The following is an 18459-nucleotide window of genomic DNA, read 5'->3' as shown; positions in this document are numbered from 1 at the left end:
ATATTGAAAAATATTAAAGAAATTCAGTAACTATAATAAAGAAAGGAATTAGAGTACAGTTATAAAAAAATAAAAGATGATGGTGGCTGTTGTGTTGTAGCTGACATTGACTACTCATACTTAGGACACACATAGAATGCGACACATCAGCAGTCTTTTTACTCTTATCTTACCATTTTTTTAAAAAATTTCATGAAAATCTTTGTTTCCCAACATTAATCACTTATTTATAGTTTTAATTAGAGGTTAATCTTTTAATTTAAAATAATCTTAAAAAAAAGTGTTACGGTCAATTTTTTGGTTCCATGTTGTTGATCGATAATGATATCAAAGTTCAAATCTTATCCCTTAAGTTACACGACAATTATTTTAATGTTTTTTTATTTATCCATTATGTCTTAATTAATTAAAAAATAAATTGTGTGGATTGAAAAGTAAAAATTAGGGCAATGAGAAGATTTTTTTATTTTTTATTTTTTAAATGTAAATGGTAAATAGTGGAGGGAAGGAAGTTGAGTGAGGTAGCTGAGCGCGCGTGCCGTCCGGAGAGGGAGAGTTAAAATCAGAGGGTACCCCCTCCCTGCCCGTCATTACGGGCAGTGGAAATAGAAAACGACGAGAGGTTTGGATACTCTGAATTTGTGAGTCAGCGATCGGTGTCGGGCAGTCCTGGTGGTCAGTTAGGGGCAGTCTGGGTGGGCCCAGGTCGCTCCCTCGATCCTCGGGCGCCCTTCCTTCAATCACCTTCTCTCCTCTCACTCTCTTTCATTTTCCAATTCCATTTACCGAATCTTTCTGAAAATTCTTCCCCTCTTCTATTTTCTTTTTTCTTTCAACTCTCTTATCATTCCATCCCTTTCCCCTCTTCCCTTTCAATTTCCCTCCTAATTACTAACCAATATATGTCACTTACTGAACACACAACTAAAATGTGTGGTTGAGTAATAGTGAAAATTTCCATTTGATTTTAGGGTAAACTATGTATATTTTGACTTTTATGATAATACTTTAAAATGTTTCAATAGGTGAGACAAGAACGGACACTGATTCTATATCTCTATCAAACCTCAATTTACAAATAATTTTTCAATTAGAAAAAGTTGAATATCCTTTTGTTGCGTTATAATTTGGGATTATAGGTAATAACTAAAGAAAAAACAGAAGATTTGTGGATAATAAAGTGATAAATGAAGGAGAAATGAAAGGTTAATAATAGTAAAGTTGGTGAGTGTGGTATATGAAATGACATGACAAGAATGCATGGCATGGGATGTGATGGAATCCCACATTCTATATGGACCCCTTTTCAATTAATTGAAACTCTCGTCTATCTCAACTTTGAATTCAAGTTCTCGTAGTTTTCTTTGGGTTTCTTTAAAAGATCTCGTACCAATAGAGATAGTATTCCTTTGTTATAAACCACAATCTTTTCGTAAACTAGCGGACTTTCATCCAATATTATTATTGTTATTTTCCAACATTCCCTTCCCCCTTTCAATTTGCCTCCTCTGTCGTTTCCATAATGTCAACAACACCCAATTCCCTTGTCTAATTTCCTAATTTCTTTTTTCATTATTCAAACCAACCTCACTTTTTTCAAAATAAAAAAATAAAAATAAAAATAATGGGTATAGGAAGATTTAGAGGATATGTCCAAAGGTGACAAAAGCTGGGAAATGGAAAGAATCGTCCTTGCACCACCACCCATACATCTATCATGTCTTCCCTCTCCAAACCAATAAGCTTTTGCATGTGCCCTGCCCCCTCCTCCCTCTTTCCTTTCCTTTTTCTTTTTCATATCAACTATTTACAAACATTACTATTCTCCCACTATTTCAAGGATTTGAAAGAGATGATCATGAGTTTGAGACATTTTAGAAAAGCCAAAAGTAAAATCACAGAGTTTGTGCTCAAACTGGACAATATCATAACATTCTAGAGGGTCATAGTTCTTAACAAAGAATGAAGTATAAGTTGGAATTATTACTACATTTTCCGATTGGCTAAGAAAAGAAAAAAAATCATATTAGTGAGAGGAAGTGGAACAAAGAAGAATTTTAGTGATTTTCCTATACATGAATAAGATCAAACATCTTAAGATTCAAAATCCAGCATCATGTGATTAATTATTTATTTGAATTGACGTCTCGAGTAGCACAGTCAATAAGGTAAGATTTTTAATATCAAAAGACGTATCACTATTTTCAAAAGTAGTATCGACCAAATTATCGCTATTTTTGACTTGATTTGTATATGATATACAAATGATTAATAACGTTGAAAATTGGAGAAGAAATAACTCCAAAGACAACCACACATTTGAACCAATTTTTATTTTTATTTTTTAATATCTTTTTTTCTTTTGATTTGGTGACGTAAAAGAACCCTTCTTTTCATATAATTTGTGTACGTAATGAATTGGAGATTGAAGAGAGATGGGGGACATAAATATAAATTCATGACATAATAATGGAAATAAAACATTATCCCGAAATGAGGAGTCAAATATTTGGCATTGAAAACGTAAAAAAGAATTAATAATTAATTTCATTATTATTTTATTTTTTAAAAAAGGGGAAGAGACAGGCAGGCACCCAATCATATCAACAACAAAAGGAATCCAACCACAGTCCCCACCTCCACATTGTCTTATTAAATCCCACTGTACCAAGAAAATCCATTGCCCATTCACCTGGGGCCTTTTTTAATTAATTAAATATTATTATTATTATTATTAGAAAAAGGAAAAACTATGTTGATTACATTAATTTCGTGTGTAATGATTACAATGTTGTTTCACATTTAAGCTAAATTATTGTTATTTTTGGATAATGACATTCTAACTTCATATTTCTGTTTCTTTTTCCTATAAAATTAAATAAAATATTTAAATTCTTGTTGTAACAAAATAACAAGACTTAAAAGGGACAGAGAAAGAAAAAAAAGACAAAAAAAAAAACACTGAAGTGAAACTATTTTATTGGCAACAGTGAGGTGAAACAAGAAGGATCCTTCTTCTTGTCTTGAACCTATGTCTTGGATTCCATTCGGTTCTTCGAGCTTCAAATTAAAATTTTGTTTTTTCTTTAAATTATGGATTAAAATAAAATATTCCGTATAAATATCATAATTGAAGTTAATAATAAAAAATACTCTTAGAATGATGAAATTGGTTTTAATTATACCCGAATTTTCAAGAATTTGATTCATCAACGGACGCAAGAGAGGAAGCTATTAGGGCAAAGGCAGAAGTACCCGTCTTAAGTGGGAAAAGAGAAGGAACTTAGTATGACCTTTAGCTTGTTGGAAGGAATTCGTAGCGGCATTTATAGTGAAGTAGGATGCTTTAATTCTCTTTTAACGTCTAATCAGAGTGATACATTCCAGCCCATCAATTTAAAAAAGTTTAGATAGAATAGGAAAGCAAGAACTCAGATCATCTGAACCACTAAGTAAGTAGCTACATAAGGAACATTCACGTTATTCACTAATACCGTCATTAAATCAAGTCTATAGATTTTGGTTATGTAAAATTAGGGATTAAGATTAAGAAAATGTAATTGAAAGAGCAAAAGCCTAAAAAAACTTGTTTTAAAAGAAACCAAAATTTTGGAAGTTGATGTAACCTAGAAAACAAATTATTGTGTTAATGTCTGTGGCTCTCGTCTAGTACACCAGAAGGCTGACGGCTGCATGACCGAAAGCCCGCGGTACAATGGCAGGCCCCTATAACGAACACCCTTCAAACTCCATCAACCACCCGAGAACTCTACGCCAACTTCGGAGTGGCACGTACTTTGACAAACAAAGGTTCATGTTAATTATACGCATACCCTATGGCTACCCAGCCATGGCTAAGCCAAGTACACTCGAGATGAAAATGGTGCCATGTGCAACCAACCAGGTCTGCTTCTCTCTCAAAACTCCTTCATGAAGCTTCAAAACACCCTCCCTCACACATGCATATCATGGCAGCGCCTTTTCTTGACATTTGACAACCCCATGGTCCCTGCATTGACACGCCATGACGCTCATTGCTCAGAATCTCTGGCTCTACAGCGCCATTTGGGTGAGCATGGCTCCATAATTAGAGCGCGCTTTTAATTAAGCTTCCACTTCAAAGGCCCATTGGGCCTAAACTACAACCTGACCCATTTTGTATGGCCCATAGAGGGATTAAAAAAATTAAGTTTTAACCATTTCAGTTTTTTTTTTTTTTTTAATTAATAAAAAAAACTCATGGTAACCATTTTGTTTTCCATTAAAAAAAAAAAAAAAAGATTTTATTAGACTTTTTTTTTTCACAAAATAAAAACTTAATTTTGTAGAACTTGTCATTTAACTAATTTGTTATAACAAAAAAATTGAATTTTCCTTTTGTATTAAATATAATATGGACAAATTAAAAAGACATAGAAGGCGTCTCCTTGAGTTCTGCCCAGAAATGATGAGTTTTTGTAATTCAGAAAGCTAGGGTTTCCATTCCGCGATCAGACTGCGATAGGAACCTCGCCATATCCCAGTGCCATGAATTGTGAAGTCTGCCAACTCAAAGAACTGGTACTCTCTTCTTTTCTCCTCGCGTAATTTTGTGTCTGAATTCTAAGTGTCTCATTTTCACCATCGCCGTCGTGTTAATGGATTTTAATTGTGGCTTATTCAATTTAGGAAGTTGAGCAGTTCGAGATACGCGAAGTTCTGCGCTGTAAGTCTACGCCTTTTGCTTACTGTTCTTAAAAAAGAAAATTAAATTGGCTGAACAAATTATAAATGTTATAACATCATCGTTGGAAAATCTGTACGATATATTATTATGAGTAGTTGCTTGCATAGAATTAATCGTTCATCTGTGTTCTGTGTGATCCGATCTAGTTCGGTTTAGTGTTTTCCAATGAGTGTCAAAGTTTTGGGGCATAGAGACGTATTTATATACTATCATGTTGTGTCCCCAGAGCTCTAGTGTTCATTTTCATTTATAATGCTTTGTATGACGTGATCGAATATGCTTCGATTTCTCAGTCAACTGAGGAAAAGTTTTAATCCGCTCAGATGAGAGTGAGGAGTAAGCGTTTAGGCTTTAGTTCATCTTTTTTCTGCTTAAAGTACAAAGTTCACTCAGCAAAAACTGACATGTAGTTGAGGTCACTCAGCCATTTGAGCCGGTTCCTGAAGCTTTATTGGCATCACAAAAGCTGCTGGAAGAAGGTTGCTAATAGAGTTAAATTAGTATACGAGGTGGAGCCATAGAGAAGATGGTTGGAGTCTGTTAAAATGGCTGGGGAGAGTTGTTTCTAGCAAGTTTGGGTTTTTGGTTTGGTAGTTGGTTTTCTATTTTCCAATTTAGTTGTTTAATTTTGAGTTTCGTTCACTTTGGAGATGTTGAAGTTCAATGCATCTTTTTTTGGATTTTTGGGCTGTTTTTCCGTGTCGGAGTTTGTTGTTTTTTCATTTGGTCGATGAAAAGTATTGTTTCAAAAACTAGCACATTGTCGTGAATAAAGGGCGTAGGCAATGAGGATGGGACATTAAAAATGTTGTACTTAGTTTGTCTTAGGTGGAGGGGAGGTTTGTAGGTTCCTCCAATAACCTGGAGAAATATCTTTCTACTTTGTTGGTTCAATATATTTTCATGGATTTTTTAAAATAGGAAACAAAAAGAATACCTTTAAAACGAAGAAGCTGTAAAAATCCGCCCCGGCTGATATTAATTAGAGTCTGGCTATATTTACTCAAGAGATTAGAGAACGTGCATCAACAAGAGTTGAGTAAATTTTCTCCCAACGAGTTCCGTAGTATATCATCTTATCTTGAAAAATGATATCTTCCATTTCCAACTACTATTTCCAAAGGGGGTAGAGAACTCATGCTATCTTGGTTAAAAGGAACGGTGGATGATCTGGATTTTATTCTCCAATAACTTCTGTTACATATGACCTTTTATTGTTGTGTTGACCAATTGGCTTCATATCAAAGCATCATTATCAAAATTCATAGGAGATTTACTGCTAAAGTTTGACTGGTACAAATTTTGAAGAGAGATTGATTATTCATATAGCTGATGATCTGAGAGTTCCTGATATTTTTCCTATGGTGCCTGATGGTTGTCAAGTTTTATCCATTGTGTTATTAGGCTAGATGTCTCTACTCAGGATTTCACCCAGAACAGTTGTATAATAGCTCCGGTGTCATGTCAGTGTACGGAAGAATTGTATAGAATACAGTTGCAGAGAGCAAGATAGAATACAGTTCAGAAGAATTGGGTTTCCTTAAGATTTTTTAGGAAGAATCTATTTTCCTTCACTTTTTTAAGCCGAAGTTGAAATGAAATCTATTGTTTTTAATTTTCCAAGATTGGCATGTTATTATGTCTGATATACTCTGTGGATGTTTAGTGTGCCTTTGTTTTTTGAGTGACAGGATTATATTGCCTCTTAGCATAATTTTTTCGTTTGCATTTAGCTATATTTATTGTTGAACTCAAGAAATCTTTTACGTGTGAAAAACTATTAATGTGTTTGTTTATCATATGATAATACTTCAGGCATACTACACACAATTGTATTTCATCGAGCTTTAGGTCTTGTTCGGCCCAAAGACATTGATTTGGAGCTTTTTGATATTACTTACGTAAGTCTCAACTCATTAAATGATCAGTTATTCTGTTTGGAAGTATTGTCAATATTCAGTTTTTATTTACAGTTTCTGATGGTTAGTAAAATATGAAAATTGTGCACACATCATGTTTTATATATAGTCTCATACAACCCGACAGCTTTGTGCATAATTCTTATTAAGAGAATTCCAAGAGGAGGATACAAAAATGATTCTTTCATCTCAAACATTCCCTTGTTCATCCATCTTGTGGAAGGTTCTTCTGTTTCTTTCTAACTAAATCTCCCATAGAATAACTCTAATATCATCAAGCCAAATGATCCCTTTTTTCCTTCCTTGCTCTTCCTCGACCCCTTCTGTATGCCTTTATTCTTAAAGCAGTGATCTCTTATCACATTCCGATTGTTTATTTTATTTTATTTTTACTCTTTCACGTTGATCAATTTGACTTAGGCTTAATTTGATGTATTCAAATGTAATTGAGTCCCAGATTCTTCCAGTCTTATGGATCTGCATTGTCTGCATTTTTTTTTTTTTGTTGGTGACTTGTACAATTATGTTTATTACTGTATAGGTGCAATGTGGGGATGTTGAAGTTGAGAAAAAGATAGATGAGAAGATTGAGCAGTTCATCAACTGGGTAGAGAAACACCCGAACAAGAAAAGCCAGGTTTTAAATCGATGTTGAATTTTGAGTGTCATAAGTTTCGTGTAAATGTTGTTTGGTTATTTCTTGCTTTTAACTAATTCCCCATTTTTGTTAACAGATATGTTTGTCCTTTTATCAAGAGAAAAATAAACAGGCCTCTTGGTTCACTAACAAAATTGAACGCTTTTATTGGGAACAATGGTATATCAATTTGCATGTGGCACAACACATAAAAATACATTCTGCCAAGACTCACCCACAGAAAATTCTAGTTGACCCAGAAGGTACTCTTAATTCTTGCTTTTATTATTATTATTCTTTTTAATACTTCCGGTCTCTCAGGGGTGAATTGTTTCTACCGACCTGCCCTTTATGTGCAGAGAATGAATTGGAGGAGAGAAGCATTCGCAGGACAACACTGGAAGCTTCTCTTCGCGAGGTGTTGTTTCAAGTAATAAAATTTGTGAATGAAAAAAAGGATCATGTTCCTGCCATACCAAGTCCCGATTGTGGTGTTGTCATTTTCCCCTATGAAATAACAATTCCTAGGTGAGTTGAACCAATGAAATTAATGACATGTCTTTGCATCTCAATTCTTTGTCATTTATATTCTGATTTAAGAAAGCTTTAAAGCTCCAGTAGATACAGTGCATATTATTTAATGGTATGTTTGCCGATGGCTCAGTTCATCAGATTCTGCATTTGGAATGGACATGATCAAGCGGATGCTGCAGACTGGACACCCCACTATGCTGAGCTGATCATCAGAGTTCTGGAGCTACACCAGGAAACTTGGGGCATCGATCCTTCATGCATATGCACATCCACTATCCATGTTAATACTCTTATCTTCTTCCTTTTCTCTGTCTTTTACTTAGTCATATTGTGAATATTGACACTAATCACTGTATATACATATTTGATATTCATATGATTAGTTACAATAAGATTATGGAGTGAGTGAGAACCATCATTGTAGATCCTCTCGACTTTTATAAGATTGTGCTTATCAGTCATGTACTTTAAATTATAATCTTTTAATCTTTCAATTTCGTGTCTAGTAGTGTCTATTGATAGCTCGGTCAATTTAATATTGTCCCACAAGTGATGTTATTTAATGTTTATGTAGTACACTGACTTTACAGAATTAACTTATGTTTATCGTTATAATTAAATTAATTTTATATGTCCCACAAGTTGACTTTGTTGCCTATTTGACGCCTATGTGACTCCCTTTTGTTTTGAAATAAGGCCAAGCATGATCATCAATCTTTTAAAAGTTTATTAAATATAAATTTAAAAGTTAGGTTAAATTAAACTTAAAATTCAAATTTATACTCCCTGCTTTCACTTTTGTGAGGCTGTCTTTTTATTCTTCTTTAAATTCGAAGTACCTCATGTTTTTTCTGCGCGTACACACGTTTATTTTCCCAAATATGAACTGCTCTCCAGCGACCCTTTCTAAATTTTTGCCTTGTTCTTGGAAAATATCTTTGTTAAATAATTTTGATATTTTGTCAAATAATTTTACTAGTCTCCAATAATTTTTACAGTTAAATTTAATATAGTAAATTTTGTGCTTAGAAAGAGGGTGACATGTTTGATGGTTTTGAAAAGTTTAGATATAAGAAAAGAAAATTAGGAACCACTTAGGAAGAGGCACAAAGAAGGAAATTAGGAATCACTTAGAAAGAGGGTGAAATAATGTTTTGATCGTTTTAAAAAGTTAGATGTATGAGAAGGAAATTAGGAACGGAATAGCGAGTTGGATCGTTTTGAAAAATTGGATGTACCAGAAGAAAATAAGGAAAAAAAATAATAATAATAAATAATAATAATAAAAACCGCTTTTATTATTGAGAAGAAAATAAGGAAGTTATATATTGAAAGATTAATATATTCAAATTTTGTTTGGTGGGGCAACCCCACATCAGGAGGATTCCAAATGTAAAACCAAAAGATTAAGCAACGAAAGATTAAGCAACATATGTGAGATTTCTAAAAGAAGAAGGAAAAAAAAAAGAAGAAGACAAAACTAAGGCCGGCCTTGAAATTAAGATTTTCAATTTCAATTTTGGTATACATATACGCTATAAACTGACACACACACACACACGCACACACCTCCCATTTATCAATAAATAAAGCAGAGTGAGAGAACAACAACGAAGCCATCCGGGAGCTCGGGAAAACAGGGATGAATCCTCACTTTGTTTTGGTTCATGGGGCAGGCCATGGCGGCTGGTGCTGGTTCAAGCTCCTCAACCTCCTTCACTCCGCCGGCCACCACGCCACCGCCCTCGACCTCACTGGCGCCGGCGTCGATCCCACAAAGTTGGAGGAAGTGACCTCCATCCACCATCACGCTCACCCGTTGATGGACTTCATTGAAGCTCTCCCTCAACAACAAAAAGTGATTCTTGTCGGCCATAGCTTCGGCGGTCTTATAATCTCTTTGGCCATGGAGGCTTTCCCACATCGGATTCTTGTCGCTGTTTTCGTCACTGCTTATATGCCCCACTTCCTTTCTCCTCCAGCAACTTTAGTACAAAGAGTAAAACAGAACATTAATTTCCTTCATTATTTTTATTTTTATTTCCGTTTTAGAAGTTTGGATTTTTCTCTGAAAATCTTACTTAATTATGGCTTCTGATTCATACCCAGTTCTTCAACACCCTCTCTCCACAGAATTTGTTGGATTGCCAATTTTTATTCGGCGACGACCCAGAAATGCCAAATTCTGTTGTTTTTGGCCACAACTTCACGACACAAAAACTATATGACCACTGTTCCAACGAGGTGAATTCTCTAAATTTCCCCACTCAATCCCTTTCTGGGTATGAAAAAGATTATATTTTTAGCCATAATGCTAATAATAGATTAATCTATTATTAGGATTTGGAGTTGGGGAAACTGTTGATGAGGCCATTCAAGATGTTCTTTGAGGATTTGAAAAAGGAATCCATTCTAACCGAAGCGAAATTCGGGTCGGTGGATCGGGTTTTCGTGGTGTGCGAAGGAGATGAAGTAATGAAGAGCGAGTTCCAGAGGTTGATGATACAAGAATTCCCACCAAAAGCTGTGAAATGCATCAATGGAGGAGGCCATATGGTAATGCTTTCAAAACCCACACAGCTTTTTCAACATTTGATTCAAATTGGTGAGAGTTTCAGCTCAACAACGAATGTGAGCATCAAGCCTTCAACAGCTGCCCTCAATTAAATTAATACCCCCATCAGCTTAAATAGAGATGGCCTGCAAGTTCTAATTTCTCAAAAATATTTAATATCATTTCAGCTGTTCTACTGAATTAAAAATAAATAATACTTTACCACTCACCCACCACATAGTAATTGAAGTGGAGACAAAATTGATATGGAGACAGGGATTCATTGGACCAACCAACACAACCCACTCACTACCAAAAAGCTATTTCTTTGAGAGCAACAAAACTTGTCTCTATTTTTTAGGGTTCGACTTGATTATGGTAAAAAAAGATCTTTTATATTATTTTTTAAAAATATTCAATTAAAACTCAAAAAATAGATTTATATATATATATATAAGTAAGAAATAAAAAAAAATGTGTGTGGCCATATACAAAACTTTTGGGTGGTATGCAACTTTAAGAATTGACAAGACACTCACGCCAATATAAATAAATATAGACATATGTATATATATAGATATATATATATACACAATTGTCATCACATTATAATAGAGTAAAATTTGTTATTATACTTCTGGAAGATCATCTAAAAATGCAGAATTATATAAAACTTTTGAAGAATATATGAGAAACTAAATTAAATTTAAAATAAAATTTTGGATGCCGCCGGCCACCGCGTGACGGTGCTGGAGATGGGCGCCATTATTGGTGGCGATGAAAAGGTGATTTTGGTGGGTGACGGCCTCGGTGTTCTCACCCGGGTAAGATTGCGGCCGCCGTGTTCATATTTTCCCGCCTACGTCCCGCACACCCTCCACCCACCGTCCTATGTTTTAGACAAGCTACCATTTTCATATTTTCCTTGCATGGTTTTAGACCTCCATATTTGTACACTTGAATTAAATAAATATAAAAAGAAGATTAAGTAAAATGGAATGCTTTGTGTTTTTGTTGGAATATGAACAATCTCCTCGGTAACCTCACTTTTTGGGCCTTTCCTTCATTGTAACTCTATTTTGTTTTCGTGTCCAAATCGAGAAGTGAGCCAACCGACGCAAATCAAACCAATGTCGGTCCGCTTAAGGGCATGTGTGGGCCGAGTCAGTTAGTTGGCGAACCCAATAAGAGCTCAAACCGGCCGAACCGAATGACTATATTAAAAATTAAGTTTTTTAAAATAATAGTAATGAAATAAATAAATAAATAAATAAATAAAGCGACGCGTGTGGAGAACTGCTGTGTGTTTGTAACTATTAAAAAATAATATTTAATATTTTTTCTAATTTTGTCTTTTTTTTTTATCTCTCTCCTCATTATTTCTTGTTTTGTTTTTTTGTTCTTTGTCATCTCTTTTTCTCCTTTTTCACCTTTTTTTTTTCTTTTTTAATTTGTGGATGAAATAAAAATTTATATAATTTGTTGGAATAAATCTTATTTCAAAATTTTATTTTCAAGTTTATTATTTCAATTTTTAAGATATCTTCTCAAGTTCCAAAACTTTCAGAAAATTATCATTAATGGCCTAATTCAGGCATCTAATTAAATTACTAATTAATTCAAAATTGAATAAATTAGGACAAATTTAATCATATAATAATAACCCATGAAATATAATGTGAACCAAGTTTTGTCGTTTCTTTCAATTATTTAAATGTCCCAATCCCCCTCTCACTTCATCTCAAAGCCTTTCCTAATTTATCAACGGAGCTGTGAGGACATGGAACAGAAGCATTTTGTTATGGTTCATGGGGCATGTCATGGAGCATGGACATGGTACAAGATCAAGCCGCTGCTCGAGGCGGCCGGGCATCGGGTAATGGTGCTGGACATGGCGGGGGCCGGGGTCAACATGAAGGCAATCCAGGAGGTTAAGTCGTTTGTAGAGTATTCAGAACCATTGTTGCAGGCCATGAGTTGTGTTGGTCCAAATGAGAAGGTGATATTGGTGGGTCATAGCCTTGGTGGCATGAGCTTGGCTGTGGCCATGGAGAAGTTCCCTCACAAGATAGCCGCTTCTGTTTTCGTGACAGCCTTTGTTCCTGATACCCACCACCAGCCTTCTGATGTCATAGAACAGGTACGAAACTTCAAGCAAATTTAAGCCCTACATAACAAAATCATTTTTTTTTTTTTTTTGTTTATCTTTCAGTTCCGGGAGAGCCTTCCCATGGAATTTTGGCAGGACACCCAGGTTCCTACTAATGATAAGCCTTCAAGTTGGTTTATATTTGGCCCCAAATGCACGGCCAACAACATCTATCAGCTCTCCCCTTCTGAGGTTTCCTCTGTTTCTCTCTGTTTCTTTCTTCTTTTTCTCTGTTTCTTTCTAAGGGGTTTTAATTCTTTTTACCACCATTCTTAAAAGGATCTAGCTTTGGCAATGACTCTGATGAGACCAGGGTCACTATTCAAAGAAGATCTGGCAAACGCAGAGAAGTTTACAGAGGAAAATTACGGATCAGTCAAGAAAGTGTATGTGATGTGCAGTGAAGACAAGACGATTTCAAAGCAGTTCCAGAAGCGGATGATTGAGAATTATGGGATTCAAGATGTGATGGAAATCGATGGAGCTGATCACATGCCTATGTTTTCAAAGCCTCTCCAGCTTTTCAAATGCCTTCTTAAGGTAGCTCACAACTGCACCTAAACGTGAGCTGCCCCATGTGATAATAAAACCTCATGGATGAATCAATCCCTTCAAAGTCTTTATTTTCACTACAATTTTCTGTCTGTATGGGTCGGTCCAAATATCGCTTAATGTAATGTATTTACAATAAATGTCTTCTTGATCTTTTTTTTTATTTTTTTATTTCGACCTCAAAAGAATGTTATATTACTACTTTCTACCCCTGATTCCAAAGAAAAAAAAGGAGAAACAAAATTTCAAATTACTGTTGAGAAGTTTTTGTTAGAAAAAACAAATTTTAAATTAAGTTTGAGACATTATTTGGATACAAAATTGATATATTTTTTCAATTTCTCAGTACAAACTGCTTATCAGTTTGAATTGAGATAAAAGAGATAAAAGACAGAACTTAGTGGGTGGAGATGGTGAATGGAAGACATGTCATCATATTGGAGCTTTTAAATGGTCGTCAATCAGTGGAGCCACACCCACACAAGACATGCATATCCGAACAGATGCCCAATGTTATCAGAGCTGTTTGGTTAAACAGTGGGCTGAATTTTGGATGGACCAGAAATTTCGGTGAATGGATATGGGGCTAAGACTCAAAACACAAAGGGATGAAAAATCACCAAAAATACTATGCACAACTAAATTACAAAAGGTCAATTCTGGGGAGATATGATAATCAATAAATACGTGTATATAAAAGGTAAAAAGGGATGAAAACTCACCAAAAATTCAGTACACAAATTACACGAGTAATGCAGATGCGAACAAAATTCTTTAAAGATACTGTAGAGAAGATGTATGAACCTCTTAAAAAGTGAACTTGCCAACCCTGACGGCGGCTGAGCCGGAGGCATCGACATGTCCAAGAAGAATATCCGGTAAACACTCGAGCTTTTGAATATAGTCTCCCACTTGAGCATATTCTTGTTTCCTGAAACCGCAATGTCAAATTTTCTGTACTGCAGGCCACTAAGAATGACAAGAAAATGGTGTGTGACAAAAGAAAAACAAGTCTTGTTCTTTGAGTTTTCATGAGAAGAATCGATCGCACCTATGCGTATTCTACAGAGTTACAGAATTCTCGCGTCACCTCGCCACTCTCCTTCAGAAGGCAATGAGCCGAGGCGGATGTCTTGAGAAAACATTCCAATTTCCTTCTACTTTGCAAGAAAGGTTCAGGTAACTAAGGAATTGGCCTTTCCCCAAAATATGACACCGTTGTTTCTTGTAAACTTTGGCTATTTTTTTTCATCAGTTGTTACTTGTAGCTGGTAATAATCTTACATGGTCATTTATGACTAGTAGCGTCGTGCCGTTCGGGACTTTGGCTTCGATGATTTCTGCAATAGAATAAGATTGGTCATATAGTTTGCATGTACCAAGCAAATATACCAAGCATAAGCATGAGATTTTATGTTTTCTACAAATACACACAACCCCATAAATCCCCAACAGATCTTCCGTTCATAAGCAGAAGTGCCGAAGTGATACTACGAATGTTACACCTTAAGTTAAGGACTTCAGAGTCATAGACTAGTAGCGCTAAAAACTTTCATAAAAGGGAATAAACCGAAGAACCAAAACCTGATATGAGAAATATGTAACTCACCGAAGTTGCTCCAAAGCTAGCCCCAGATCCTGTTGCAGCACCGATGAAAACAGTACAAGTCATCGTTACAAACAGATCCAAACTAGCAACTGCTAACCCCATACAATTTCTCTTATTGAAACTTATATCATTGACTGGGGCCAACACATGGTAATAGCAAGAACTATAACTCATTTAACAATTTGTACAGAAAAAAGCATGATCAAATGCAAGGCAACAACCATTGATCCAAAGGATCTCTCGGGATAAATACAACCCCCACAGATTGAAATCAAGCACTGCTTAAATAATAATGATAAAATTGAAAGTTGAAAGTAAAAAAACAAAAAGGCTGCTGGGATTGAAATTTCTATTAAAAAATCATATGACAAAATGCAATCATATTATGCAGACTACCTTCCTATCCACCCAGTTGCCCATTGACGATTAACTCCTAACAATAAACTCCTCGACCTGATTACTAATATACCCTTGACCCTATGTTGACATTTCTAACCATCGAAAGGCATTCCTATCACATGGTTCATCATTTCCTTTCCAGTATTATAATGTGAATTGCATCCTCATCGGCAGATCAGGCACAAGTTCTCTAGAAGGAGATGCCAGATAAGGTGAGATGAGAGCCCCATTGCGCTCAAACCCTACCACACCACATGGCGCTGTCTAAAAATATATTAATATGAATTTTGGGGTATTTCTTTTTTGCTATTTTAGCAAGTTTTCCAGAGCATAGACGTTTTCTAACATTTCGGGATAAAGATAGATAATAGGTGATTGACTATTATTAATAAACAATAAGCTCAGTACTACTCCAAACAAAAAAATATGTCAAGAATTTACCTGAAGCAAAGGGTGTCGAAAATAGTGAACTTCCTGCAGAAGCAGATTGCCCAAAAGATTGAGCAGTACTGCCAAAGGGAGTAATAGCAGAATTAAACAATGGTGCAGATGACGAGCCAAAAAGTGTTGTAGGACCTGTTGCACCAGAAGAACTAAACAGAGAGGATGTTTGAACAGATGCTGTTGGTGTCATGAAAAGAGAAGATGATGTAGTGGATGGAGCAGAGGGAGTGCTAAATAGTGACAATCCACCACCGGAAGAAGCTGGTGTAGCAACTGTAGACAACTGTTGTACTGTTGACGCACCATGGCTACCTGAGCTGGCAAGTAATCCAGCAGCTTGTGTTGATGGTTGTGTATTTGCAGTCAAATGTAAAGTTGGATGTACCCTCTTAGCTGCCGCTTCTTGGCGTGCAGTTTCCCTCCGATCAGCCTCAAGAAAGGGATTGTTTCCATCCCCTCTGCAACGCTGGTCCGCAAGATAAGCCGCCTTCATTGAGTCAATGTACTGATGAATGCTCTCAACCTGAGGGATAATGTTGAACATGTTATTATAAGAATGTGCACGTGTAGCATACTACTCTCTCCTGTGAGATCATGCGCATGTAGATAAGTTGAAGAATTTTCTCACTCTGAAAGAAAAAGCGGGAGAGATTTTCCAAACTTAAAAACCATCACTTGAAAAAAAAAATTAGACTCTGTTTTCATGCATGATATAACAATTTAAGTCAAACTCATTGCCAAAGAAGGGACTCAAATTTACATTATATTACTTACAATCACTCTCCCCTAACCAACTTACAACGGTGACATGTACACTTTGAAGAGCAACTTATTACAATCCTTATCAGATATGAAGATCCCTTCACTAATAAGAACCAGGTATTTTGATATCCATCGACATGTACAGGACAACCTAAGAGGAGAACAACCATTTCAAAAAGGCCCACTATTTCAAATTATTGCCCGTTAAGGACAACATTACTCCTACCTTGGCAGCCACATGAACAAAGAATTCGTGCACATTTGACATGATTTTAGGAAGTGAATGAAACAATGAAGTGCTAGAATTGGAAGCACTCCTATTAGAATCTAGGGCAAGGAATTGCTCTAACTCTTCAATCCACTGGCGACATTCACCAAGATACTTCTCAAATCTTGAAACAGTTTGTTGCAAAAATGGAGATGGTTTACTTGGGAGCCCACTGTAGAAATCAAAAACTGGAGCAATTGAGGTAGATGTCGGTTGACCACTAGAACCTATTGGTGATGTTGCTCCAGAGACCTGTGGCGGTGCAGTGGAATTTGAAGCACCTCCTTCACTCTGATTAAGGAACCTTGGGCGTATCTTCATGAAAGAGCGAATAGCAACTTCCGTGTTCCAAAGCATCCCTTTCGCAGTAGTCATCAGCTCTTGAAGCAGTACTTTTTGATGTTCTGTAGACGTACTAATTCCCCCAAGTTCCTGATAAGGAATTTGTAATGATTTCAAATAATCCCAGAATTTTACAATACAAAAAAATCAATAAACATGTATCAAACATGAAAGCAAAGAGAATTCATGTAGTTGATGGATGTGCAGTTCAATACTATAAAACTCAAACAAATAATTTCTCTCAGATGCTTTAAAGTTGAACACTAAGAAAGATGCATGTAGTAAACAGGTTTCACGTGGACCTTTCTTCCGTCAGCTACAAAAGAAACAATCGCCTCTTCCAACAGAAAATGAAAGGACAGAGGGATCCTTCCCTCCATACGGCCTTGTAGTTGGCATAAATGTGAAAAATAGAATGAAGCTGCATGCATTTTCACATGCATATCTTGGTACACAAATATATTGTCAGTATGCTCAACTGTCCAATAGTTATTTGATGTGAAGTCCGAAAGGAAATGAAAACGAAGCTGATAACGTCAAAAGCAACCTGAACAATTCGACTGGCATCAAGCTCAAATCCATCATTAGAAACTGAAGAATCGTAGAGGCGACTACACTGATCCAGCCTCTGACTTTCATCCCGATACTCCAAAATTCGTTCCCTGTAGTGACACATTATCTAAATAGCCATATAATATGGAAAATCATAAAATGTTCAAACCTTAGCTAAACGGCCAAAAATTTTGCTTGAATACAAAAATGCATTTCTTCGCAGAAACCCATCAAAGACTCGAAATATTACTTCTTGCCCAATATCTTTTAAACTTCAACCCAAACAATTAAGATAAAAAACAAGACAGAGCAACAAGTTTCAAAGCGAGTATAAAAGCACATACTCTATCTGAATGAGGATTTTCTGCGAATCTGGATGGAGGTCCGCCCACTTAGTACCATAACTTGCAGGAGCCTTATCATTAGTAAAAATGAACAACTGCTGCTGTTGCTGCATTAACTGCTGCTGTTGCAGTTGAAATTGCTGTGGCTGCTGTGAGAACAATGCGCTGCTCTGCTGAAAAAGTTGCGGCTGTGATTGTGGCTGCGATTGAAATAACTGCTGAGACTGCTGCGGTTGCGAAGTTGAGAACAGCGAAAACGCCATGGTGATGACTTCGCCAACTTGACGCTGGTTCAGTTCAGATACTTCATTTGGGAGCGCTAAACGGTGAACCCCCTTCCAAAGCCCTAGAGAGGGAAAATGTGAGCCCTCACCTTCGTTTCAAATTTTTTGATGCCCATTCGCCCCAAAAAACTTCAGTTAGCGCCATTTTTAATTGGATCTGGATCGAACCTTCAATGCTACAGCCCAGCCCATATGTGGGCCCTTTCTGATTCGGCCCAATACCTTTGATTAAAAAATTATGGTGAATATTTATAAGAAAACAAAGTTAATTAATTTACTAAAACACTAAATAATTACCGTATGAAGTCTTTTAATTTTAATTTTATATTAAGTTGATTATATATATATATATATATATATATATATATATATATATATATATAT

At 35.8% G+C, this 18459-nt stretch overlaps 4 protein-coding genes across 7 annotated transcripts; 3 read left to right on the top strand and 1 right to left on the bottom strand.

Moving 5' to 3' along the window:
- The first annotated feature begins 4395 nt into the window (after positions 1–4395).
- LOC111453078 (autophagy-related protein 101) lies at positions 4396–8290 on the top strand. Its single transcript, XM_023094019.1, has 7 exons — positions 4396–4560; positions 4669–4705; positions 6542–6627; positions 7187–7282; positions 7380–7545; positions 7642–7810; positions 7947–8290. Exons 1-7 carry the CDS (start codon positions 4528–4530, stop codon positions 8020–8022), a joined length of 663 nt encoding a protein of 220 aa, XP_022949787.1. The 5' UTR covers positions 4396–4527; the 3' UTR covers positions 8023–8290.
- Positions 8291–9376: 1086 nt separating this feature from the next.
- On the top strand, positions 9377–10566 carry LOC111453077 (methylesterase 10-like). Its single transcript, XM_023094018.1, has 3 exons — positions 9377–9815; positions 9926–10060; positions 10157–10566. Exons 1-3 carry the CDS (start codon positions 9459–9461, stop codon positions 10481–10483), a joined length of 819 nt encoding a protein of 272 aa, XP_022949786.1. The 5' UTR covers positions 9377–9458; the 3' UTR covers positions 10484–10566.
- A 1503-nt stretch (positions 10567–12069) lies between these two features.
- Positions 12070–13237, top strand: LOC111453076 (salicylic acid-binding protein 2-like). Its single transcript, XM_023094017.1, has 3 exons — positions 12070–12510; positions 12583–12711; positions 12799–13237. The coding sequence occupies exons 1-3, from the start codon at positions 12085–12087 to the stop codon at positions 13078–13080; spliced, it is 837 nt and encodes a 278-aa protein (XP_022949785.1). The 5' UTR covers positions 12070–12084; the 3' UTR covers positions 13081–13237.
- Positions 13238–13747: 510 nt separating this feature from the next.
- LOC111452960 (nuclear pore complex protein NUP58) lies at positions 13748–18183 on the bottom strand. 4 transcript variants are annotated; one of them, XR_002712188.1, is made up of 7 exons: positions 17792–18183; positions 17443–17557; positions 16512–16985; positions 15522–16046; positions 14681–14722; positions 14123–14411; positions 13748–14002 (listed from the first exon to the last, which is right to left on the bottom strand). XR_002712188.1 is itself a non-coding variant. In XM_023093859.1 (6 exons), the coding sequence occupies exons 1-6, from the start codon at positions 18052–18054 to the stop codon at positions 14370–14372; spliced, it is 1449 nt and encodes a 482-aa protein (XP_022949627.1). In that variant the 5' UTR covers positions 18055–18183; the 3' UTR covers positions 13748–14369. The 4 variants fall into 4 exon arrangements, 3 of the variants coding, with proteins under 3 accessions (XP_022949627.1, XP_022949626.1, XP_022949628.1); XM_023093859.1 differs by having other exon boundaries at positions 13748–14411; positions 14681–14709; positions 15521–16046; XM_023093858.1 differs by having other exon boundaries at positions 13748–14411.
- Between the last annotated feature and the right edge of the window lie 276 nt (positions 18184–18459).

This window comes from Cucurbita moschata, unplaced genomic scaffold (assembly GCF_002738365.1).
Source record: "Cucurbita moschata cultivar Rifu unplaced genomic scaffold, Cmos_1.0 Cmo_Scf00015, whole genome shotgun sequence".
Taxonomy (NCBI): domain Eukaryota; kingdom Viridiplantae; phylum Streptophyta; class Magnoliopsida; order Cucurbitales; family Cucurbitaceae; genus Cucurbita; species Cucurbita moschata.
Note: the sequence above shows the minus strand (reverse complement) of the source record. Positions and strands in the feature narration are given on the sequence as shown.